At 33.3% G+C, this 10,266-nt stretch overlaps 1 protein-coding gene across 1 annotated transcript; it reads left to right on the top strand.

Moving 5' to 3' along the window:
* Positions 1–90: 90 nt before the first annotated feature.
* On the top strand, positions 91–9,720 carry LOC111698579 (microcephalin). The gene is made up of 16 exons (XM_023468941.1): positions 91–138; positions 517–599; positions 1,099–1,420; positions 1,576–1,655; positions 1,751–1,917; positions 1,986–3,251; positions 3,329–3,384; positions 3,470–3,583; positions 3,917–4,487; positions 4,570–4,843; positions 5,610–5,705; positions 6,047–6,161; positions 6,729–6,820; positions 8,329–8,412; positions 9,039–9,114; positions 9,548–9,720. Exons 6-16 carry the CDS (start codon positions 2,042–2,044, stop codon positions 9,659–9,661), a joined length of 2,802 nt encoding a protein of 933 aa, XP_023324709.1. The 5' UTR covers positions 91–138; positions 517–599; positions 1,099–1,420; positions 1,576–1,655; positions 1,751–1,917; positions 1,986–2,041; the 3' UTR covers positions 9,662–9,720.
* Positions 9,721–10,266: the final 546 nt, after the last annotated feature.

Here is a 10,266-nt window from a genome sequence, read left to right as displayed (position 1 = left end):
AGGTAGGTGATATTGGTAATAAGTTACTCATGTTATTTTTCATGGAGGAACTAAATCCAACTATCTAAAGGTAGGTGATATTGGTAATAAGTTACTCATGTTATTTTTCATGGAGGAACTAAATCCAACTATCTAAAGGTAGGTGATATTGGTAATAAGTTACTCATGTTATTTTTCATGGAGGAACTAAATCCAACTATCTAAAGGTAGGTGATATTGGTAATAAGTTACTCATGTTATTTTTCATGGAGGAACTAAATCCAACTATCTAAAGGTAGGTGATATTGGTAATAAGTTAATCATGGTTTTTTCCATGGAGGAACTAAATTGAATTATCTAAAGGTAGGTGGAGCAATTTACTCATGTTATAATTTGGTAATAATTTACTCATAATATAAATATTGGTAATAATAATAATTTACCCATAATATAAATATTGGTAATGATAATAATTTACTCATGATATATATAGCTATGGATCAAGCTAGAATCTAGATTTATATCTTTTCTGTTTAGGCTAAAAAGTTGAATCTGCCGATCCTATCTATACTTTGGGTATTTGAATGTATTAATGAGGGTAAACTGGTTTCTACAGCTAGGTTTGTTAATTCCTCTTTATAATAACTTGGCTCATATAATATAATCATGGCGTTTTTGTGAAAAACTGTTCATATTTGTCAATTGAAATTGTGATATTTTAATAGAATTTAAAACTGTGTTTTCTATTTTCAAGACATAAAAGAAATAACATTAGAGAACATTATGAGGGGGGGGGGAGATAAGATAGTTAGACTCTTATTCATGGATATATGTTTTTATTTAAGTTATCCTTAAATTGGATCATGTTTTTATTCATATTTCTTCATCATGTCAAACCATGAAATAAGGTCAAGAAAAGAATATATTTTGTGTTGAAAATATAATCTACTTCCTTAGAAGCAGTGAAACTGCTGCAAGATGAATTAACCTAGAGTTTTATATGGATTAAAGAAATAGTTTAAGGTCTCTTCTCATCAAATTTAGGCATCTTGTGTAAGCTTAGCCCGATATCCAAAAGTTTCGCCCTCTCTTTATCTGCCTAAGGTTATATTTGTTCAGGTTTCCTTCTCCCTGCTGTGAACCCTACGACCAGGGTAAGTTTCCAAGTTTACGAAAACTGAAATCCATCCATATCCGGTCCGTGGAGGAGGGTTGGAACCTGTTCCAGGAGAAGAAGAAGAAAGAGGAGAGAGCTAAGGAACGAAAGAAGAAAAAGGAGGATGAGAGAAAGAAAGCTCTATTTAAATCTAAACCCATCCATCCTCTGTACTACGAGGGTAGTCCGTATGTAGTTGAGAAGAAGGAGGAGGATAAACTTTTGAAGATTCTGAACGAGATTAAATCTCCTTCAGGTTCACCCTTCAGAAAGGAGTTCTTCCAGGTGATATATTCCTCGGAAACAAATTGCGTTTTTAATTCCACCAAGGTCCATAACTTCTGGTAATGAACAGATTTAAAGCACAGTTGACCTCGGTTTTCAAAATTTCTATTCATTAATTGTGAAATGTATTGCATTAAGGAATGTGAAATATTTAGGCACCCTCTACTCCTATTTGGGAAGATGAAGATGAGTTAGATTTGTCTTTGGCAGATAGGCTTATTCATAGATATAAAAAGTAAGTAATTAGCTTCGGATTTTATGTATGTATTCTTAATAAAAATGGGACACGGGAATTGTGTATTCTTCATTGTTTAAATCTTTTGCCTTTAGAAATAAAGCATTGGCGAGACTAAACAGTGACTCATGTTTGAACAGCAGTGCTGATACACCTTTAAGAACAGGAGATACAGATTCACGGACAAGAACAGGAGATAAAGATACAACCACAGTCAGAGGTTCTCAGAATGTAACCCAAAGTAGTTCTCTTGATACTACAGGTAAATATCAAACTCTGAACACCTTGTTTAGTAATATCAGGTAATTAATCTAGTATTCAATATCCTAGGTAAACCCAGAAGGTTCCACCAGCTCTCTGATTCTACTCTCCTTGCATCCCCAATCATGAGCCAAGATCAATTATTCCCCTCCTCAGATACTGCTGATCAAACTATTAAACGTAGATCCAACCGTCAATCCACACAAATATGCACTAAAGCTTCAAATGTGCTTGCTATACAACAAAGTCCATTGAGAGAGTCAACTTCTGTTGATCGTGAAACTTCCAGCAAACTGACAGATGACATTTCCTCCAAACAAATATCTGTATCTGGAACTGGTGGTAAGAATGCATTAAGTTCTGGCGTTCAGCCAACTGTTACAGAAGCAGGAAAAAGAAGGTTAAAGGTTGGACGGAAACGTTTAAATATGACCCTAGAGCTTGAAGAAAATACTAAACTAGGGGCCCCTAATCTAGAATCCACAAGATTATCCGTTGTGGCGGGAAATTCTATTTCCAATGCAGGAGATAAAGATCCTATGACTCTTACGGCTGCGGCTTCTAAAACCTCAAAAGCCTCAGCCTCTAAGCAAACTAAGGAAAAACTCTCAAAACCCTTCCAAAAATCAGCTTCTAAGCTATTGAAAGAATCTGCAATCAATCTTAATGAAAGACCTGATGATAAGCCAGCCTCGACAAAAATACCCCTTGTTCCAAAAGACACTTCAACCTTATCTCCCATAAAATCTGTTTCTTCTTCTCCCACAAAACCTAAAACGCCCGGAGAACTTGAAAATGATAGACTTTTCGACGCTCTATTAACCTCTAATCAAAGTGGAAGAAAGTCATCTGGAAGTCCCCCAAGGAAGAAGTTTGTGTTGTCTCAAAGTCTTGTAAAGAAAACTCAAGAAGACAGTAAAATTAGAGAGAAAAATAAATCAGCTTACCTAAAATCTATGTCCAGTAATTCCAAACAGATCCCTGCAGCTCTCCTCCATTCTTCTGTACGGAGCCCCAGTAGTGCCGAGCATTCATTTCCTTCACCAACCCATCAGATCAGATCCCCTGCTCCAGCAATAAATAATTTTTCATCGCCACAATTACAAGAATCAAGCCGAGTCTGTGTTACGAAAGATGTTCATGATGATAATATTACTAGCAATGCTCCCAAACCCTCTTCAAGCCTTGAAAAGGTTCCTAAGAAAGGTCCTGAAAGTACTGAGCCAGTTGTATCTCCAAGATCCAGAATAGTAGCTCCCTGGAGAAACCAGGAACAGGATACACCGGCTCCAGTTGATCGAGATTCATCAAATCAGGATATTTACGAGTTTGAAGGTATTTATTTTACCAACAGAAATTTTAAGATAGAACTCTTTTCAGGCGGAAATCTTAAGATTATAACTTTTTTCTAGGATTTCCAGATGACATTGGTGCTTCGGAAGTTTCGCCTTCGAAAAGAAAATATAGGGTAATTTTTTTCATTAAATGGATGAATTAAACAATTTTAAAGTAATGTCTTCTTTAGAATTAGATCAAAGAAAACATATGTTTAGACTCCTGTCTCTGAGAACCGTGCAACAAAGTTTGGTCGACCAACTAACCACAAGATGTTTCTAGTTGCTCCTAAACGTAAACTTGAAGATTCAAGGTCGGCTGGAAAACATCAGGTAGGTCTATGTACTCTTTATTAACTAACCACTGTGCCTGTGTTAGGTACATGCTCTAACATTATTCAATTTGCATTATTTTTATGATCAAAACTTTTAACTTTTCTTATCACTGTGATTATTTTTAAAAAAATATTTGCTTTACATTTTCTGTATTCCATGACATAAAAAAGATCAACTTGAACTTAATGTCTCCATAGAAACGCATAATTTTTATTATTATTACTTTGTCTTTAAGTATATTATTTTGATATTTTATGTATATATTTTTTAATTTATTTGATTTATTATTGATATATTACTTTGAAAAGAAAGAGAAATATCTTGTTTTAGTCCCAGTCTCCTAAACGAAATGATAAATCTCCGTTGGCACATGACAGTTCATCATTTAAATCTCAGCTAAGTGATTCACTTTCAAAACGACACGGCGAAACTTCGCCATTGTGTGTCAAGTCCTCGTCATGGCGGAGTGAAGGCTCGCCTCGACAGACTGAAGGCTCGCCATGGCGGAGTGAATCTTCACTGCAACGATCTGAGCCTCCCCCTATAAGAAAAGAAAATCCATCTCTACCAGCTGAGTCGTCATCAGTTCAAGGAAAAAATAAGACAACAATTATGAATTCCTTGCCTGAAGAGCCCAAGAAACCTGCTAAAAATGCTGTTCTCTCCAGAGTATTCTCTAAACCTCCAGCTAAAGACTCGGAATCAACGGAGAATCTTGTTACCGACAAGAAGGAGTCAAGGACGGCTAAGAAACATAAACTATATTCTCAGAACCTACTGGATGAGACGGCACGGAATAGTCCGGATATCAATCTGAAACAAGTTGAGAATGTTCAGTTCAGCAATGTTAAAACTAAAACTGTCATCAAATCAAAACCTTCAAAAGAAGTGAAGACGAGAGGTAAACATATTGATATAGATTTTAACCATTTTGCATTTTGTATTGTTTTATATATACAGTTCATCTTAATTGTTTCGTTAAGGCTCCAAGGATTTATTCAAGAAACCAAAGAGCAAGAAAGCAACAATATATAAATCCACAGAGGAATCCGACCAATCAGAAGCTGACAGCATGTCGTCCAACCAATCAGAATCTAGCAATAAATCTGATCAATCGACCTCGCGTGGTAGGAAGCGCAAGGCAACACTGGCGCGCAGGTCTTCAATGGATTTTGCTCCTTTGCCGCGATTTATTCAGAAAATGGAGGAGAAGAAGATGAAAGATTCAATTAATGAACTAACTACCTCCAGATACAGGTTAATATAGCAAAACTGTTAAGGATGAATTAATATTTAAATATTCTGAACTCATAGTTTGGACTTCAAATGAACTTTAGACGTATTTAAGTGGCTCTCTGTCTCCATCTATAGAGTGGTTTGTTAGATTCACAATAATATGTCTGATCAAGAATGAATGGGTTATCCATGTTGACGATAATTTTCAATCGTAGTTTCCAAAGGCGGATACAAGGGGGGGTACCTTCGCCCCCCTCCCCCTTGAGATTTTGAGGCAAAATGTTCCCAATTTGCTTATTAATTTTGATTAATGCGTATGGAACATTACTATGCAAATGCAAGTTAGATAGGAACAATATTGTAAGGGGTGAGCTTTCTATTTTCAGAATTTTGTGTTTGTATTTTTAGAATTTCTGGGGGGGGGGGGGCACACTATCTGAGACAACAACAAAAAATTAACAACTGAAAAGAATTGGAAACGCAAAATGGTATAAAATCTATTTTTGTGTAAAGAATTACTTGTCTTCAAATTAAAAAAAAAAATTGACTGCTTTCTGAAATTATGTTATTTAAAAAATGTTGTCCCTTTTTGAGTTTTTCAGGTCAAAAAAAAATTTCTGCTTCGCTGCCCCACAATCATTTTTGGTTTTTACACGAAAAAAATATGATATGATATCTTCCACTTTGTTGATCAGGTTAAGTTCAAATGGGTACCGTTTTGAATCAAGCAACTTCCTATTTTAAATAGAGACAGGATTAACATTTTAACAACTTTGTTGTTGTTTAGAAGAAAAGGGACTGTTCCCTCCAAGAATATTGTATGTACGTCCTGTAGTCAGGATGATATCAGCTTAGTCAACCAACTTGTTAAATCTTACGGCAGGTAATCACTTTCTCTCATTCTGTTTTTAGAGAAAAATTATTTTTTGAATTGTACACAATTACATTCATTCATCTTCAAAATGATTTATTTTATTAAACAGTTATAAAAAGTTTTTTTTTTGTTGGTACAAAAATAATATTTCCTAATGGCAACCTTTCAATTCCTCCAAGGGTTAGACATGTGGAGTGTGGACTATTGAGATTAGTTTGTCTAGTACTTCTGAAAAATACTTTTTACTTTTTAATCTCTGGAAAACGGTCAAATTGGAATGTGTTTGATAACCTACAGAACTACTACAAGTGCTCAGTAAATTATTGAATCTACTGACCGATAATTTCTAGGTTCACGTTCTCTACGAGCGTAAATAGTCGAACTAGTCATGTAGTGAGCGGAGAAGGGAAACGAACCCTGAACCTACTCAAGGGTCTACTTCAAGGCTGCTGGATAGTAACTAAGGTAGGAGTGATGCAAGAATTCAACTAATGGAACTTATCAATATTTTGATTAGCAAACAAAAATGTATAATGCATGTATTTTATGAATTGAATTATGTATCTAAAGGGCAATGGCTAAATAAATATTACATGACTATCTTGTAAACCCAGTGCTGTCTGCTAACTGAACTTTCTCTTTAGAAGTCAACCCACAATTTATGAATTTTAAACATAACCAAGAATATCGCGTGGTCTTACTAAGTTCCATATTTAAAATTTGAGGCAAATTGGTCAAACGGTTTTCCTGTGTTATGAGAAACAAACAAACATATATTTCTACTTTAAATTGATAAATACAGATAATAACAAAGAGCTGAAATTACATTTTTACTTATGTCGTTAATGTATAGAGTTAGACTTAATCTACAATAACTACATACATAGATATTTCCAGGTTGAAGAAAGTTTTGTACGACTGTTTAGGAGTATGTTTTTACAACTGAATATTTTTGAGTGTTTTGTATAACTGAATGTTTGTTAATGAGTATGTTTTGTACAACTAAATAGTGGGTTAATGAGTATTGTTCAGGAATGGGTTCTGTCTAGCCTTGAAGCAGAGCACTGGGTAGACGAGGAACCTTATGAAATGGTGGATTTTTCACCAGCTGTCAGAAATCTCAGGTATCATTTTAATATAATATAATATAATAAATATATTCCAAAATATTTATTTATTGCATTCATTCTCAATCTAGCAAAGAAATAAAGTACCTGTTTAGAATTTTTTATGTCTTTTGATACTTTTTTTACTTTGATACCCTTTGGCCTTTACATTCCATTAGTAAGTACGATTTATACTTTTAAATTTAGTTTTGAAAGGGGGTGAGGTACTTTTAGGTAGTTGAAACTACCGTTGCAATTTCACTCAGTGTGCCATTTACATTTTCTTCGTCTTTAATCTTAAAAATTTATCTACGAGACCGAAAGGGATAGATAGATAGATAGATATTGGAGTACAAGACAGTTTAAGGTCTTGATCCCGTTTAAAATTGGGTGTCCTAAAATTGTCTAAAATGTATTTAACCTGTTTGTTGTATGAATGATGATGTGAAGAAACTAAATAATTAATGAACAATCAGCAAGAATATTAAAAGTATTTTCTGAAAAATAAAAATGCATGCGTTCAACATGATTTTTTTTCTTATAAATTAGCAAAAGATCAAATTATCTTCATATGCTATATTTTCTTGATGTCCGATATTTTTTTTTATTTCCATCTTCGTGCACTGTACACTTCAATAACGTTTTCAACTTGCAGTATACATGTTGCAATTTTAATATTTAGAAAAAATACAATAAACTTTATTTAATTTCATCTTTTTTGTGTTGTATTTATATTATTTTGAAACATATGTTTATATGAATAGATTTGTACAGGTTTTTAATCTATTCTCTACCATTATCAACGTGAAGACTGTAGAATCATTCTGCTCCTCAATATATATAAGATATATATTTCAATCTAACTAATGAACCCTGTATTTACACAAAGGAGGATCAGTGGATGCTCTTAGTTTAATCTTTCATTCTCTTATCATTACATTTTATACCTATTCCAACCTATATCTGTATTTGGTTGGTATTTGAGTGGTTGATTTTTGATGAAAAATGAAAAATTGGGGCATTAAAAGGCAAGATTTTTCATCCTATGATACTCTTGTTTACCTAAAAATAACGTATTTACCCGACTCGAAACTAGGGAGAAGGGCAGTTTACAAATGCAGTGTCCTAATTTAATGAATTTTAGCCGCGTCTCAAATCCCCAAAAACTTGTTTCAATTGAACGCCGGCTTAAATCTTCAGAAATTTAATTCAATTTTAAGTGGAACGACCCACATTTGAGCAGCGGCTGAAATTTTTTTCAATTCTGCCTCAGGATACTTAAATCCTATATGGAGCTCTGACTCTTAGTTCACCGTGAACCTTGAATTATGATGAAATATAGTATAGAAATTAAAATACTCCTCCAAAAATCTTGATTTACAAATAATGCTCAGTCCAACTCCAATATGATGTAGAAAACCCTGAGTAATATATATTTGTACAATGTATTGTACATCTCAGCTAATTATTGTACTACTAGGTTTGAAAAATATAGATTGAGTTTATTAACTTTATGATTTGTGCAGACTAGAGAGGAGTACCTGGGGTGGAATGTTTAAATCTGAACTGTTCAAGGAGATTGGAACTATTTATATATCTGTAGATTGCAGGTAGATAATTTATCTCTAGATCCGTCCTTAACAGATTTATTTTCCGTTAGAGGCTAATATAATGTTTTTATCTGTATCCTCCGAACCTCTAGTTTCTAGAGAGGACAAACATTTATAACATTTCTAGCAATACTTTGCTTTGCAGATTGATGTTGCGTCAAAATGTTTTTATTCTAATTCAATATATGTAAATCCTTTGCAGTACACTTACTACATTTAAAGACGACTATTACACCATTATCTTATTACCAAAAAGAAAGAAATCTTAATTTCTCCTCTTAAAATAAAATTAATTCTGTCATTTTTTTCCTTGTCTCCGCTGTGCGAATTCTCACTTGAAACTGTGGTACAATCTTTTAATTAAGAACAAGGTTGACCTTATCATTGTTGCTCAGACTAAGGTTTTGAGAATACGTTTTTAAAAAGGGCACAAGCACTCTTAAATATAGGGTAGGGGATGGTGGGGGATGGTAATTTTAAATTATGTCGACAGTCTCATTTAGACAAAGATAGTCTTACTTTTCAAAATCTTAAAACAATGGTTGACAGATTTTTTACTTATATGGAATTTTTTAATGCAAGTCACAAATCAGATTTCTATGTTTCTTATTTAATTGTTGGTTTAGAGCGCCTAGAGACGAACTCAAACAATTGATACAATCTGGAGGAGGACTTGTATCTCAGCAGGCTAGACTTGCTCAGGTATAATATTAGGGGTTAACTGATCCCTTTGATGAAAGGGATTCTTCATCTTTTTAAATATCTCATGATATCCCCCACGTTTTATGTCAAGGTACAATTAATACATCCTCAAGGTGCAGATTTAGAAATCAGAAAACATTAAACAAGAATTTATGATTATTTAGATAAAACACCGTTAGTTTCAATATTTGACTGATAAGTGTCCAAGTCCAATATACGAGAATATTTATAATGAAAATGTACGATTTATTTGGCCCTTGCGGAAAACTTTGGGTGGAAATTTTTTTTCAAGTTTTGTCCTTATTCAAGAATTAAGGTTTTATGTGAACTTTTAAGGAGTGTCACTAACAAAGACTCAAAAGCGTATATTTTAATTTTGATATAAAGCATTTGTTTTATCTTGAAATATAATAATCAGATACTTTAATTCTAGGTAGTGGTTGGGGAGGAGAGTAGAGACAATTCAGTTCATTCTGTAACTGAGAAGTGGATTCTAGACAGTGTTCAGTTTCATCTTATCATGCCATTCTCAGACTATCCTATCTAAACTTGTTCAGTTTCATCTTATCATGCTATTTTCAGACTATCCTATCTAAACTTGTTCAGTTCCATCTTATTTTCAGACTAATCCAACTAGTCTTGGTTAGTCTTAATCTTCGTGTACTGACTTTTTCTCTATTTTTATTTATTTTGGTTACCAAGGAGCTGTTGGACGCATCCCTAGCTGTATGATATGATATGATAAGTGCATTTTATTATGAAAATTGTTTTTGATAGGTCTTCTTTTCATGTTAGACACTAGTTTTAGTTTCAGCTTACAGTTTAATATTTCATGTTTTTGATACGTCTTATTTCTTCCTGTTAGACACTAGTTTTAGTTTCATCTTTTGTTGTAATATTTCATGTTTTTGATAGGTATTCTTTTTTCATGTTTGACATTAGTTTTACTTTCAGCTTTCAGTGTAATATTTCATGTTTTTGGACAAATTTAAACAATCTTTTGAAGGTCGTATATTTATTAAGTTAAATGTTTTAATATTAGATGAAATAATATTTTTCAATGATCATGATTTTATTTTATCTTCCTAAAATGTACCTGGAGATTTTATTAGGCACAAGTAATTCCATGTTTGAATCTGTTTATCCCATTCC

The sequence above is a fragment of the Eurytemora carolleeae genome, unplaced genomic scaffold (genome assembly GCF_000591075.1).
Source record: "Eurytemora carolleeae unplaced genomic scaffold, Eaff_2.0 scaffold297, whole genome shotgun sequence".
Lineage (NCBI taxonomy): Eukaryota > Metazoa > Arthropoda > Copepoda > Calanoida > Temoridae > Eurytemora > Eurytemora carolleeae.
The sequence above is the reverse complement of the archived record's forward strand: the minus strand, read 5'-3'. Positions and strand labels throughout refer to the sequence as shown.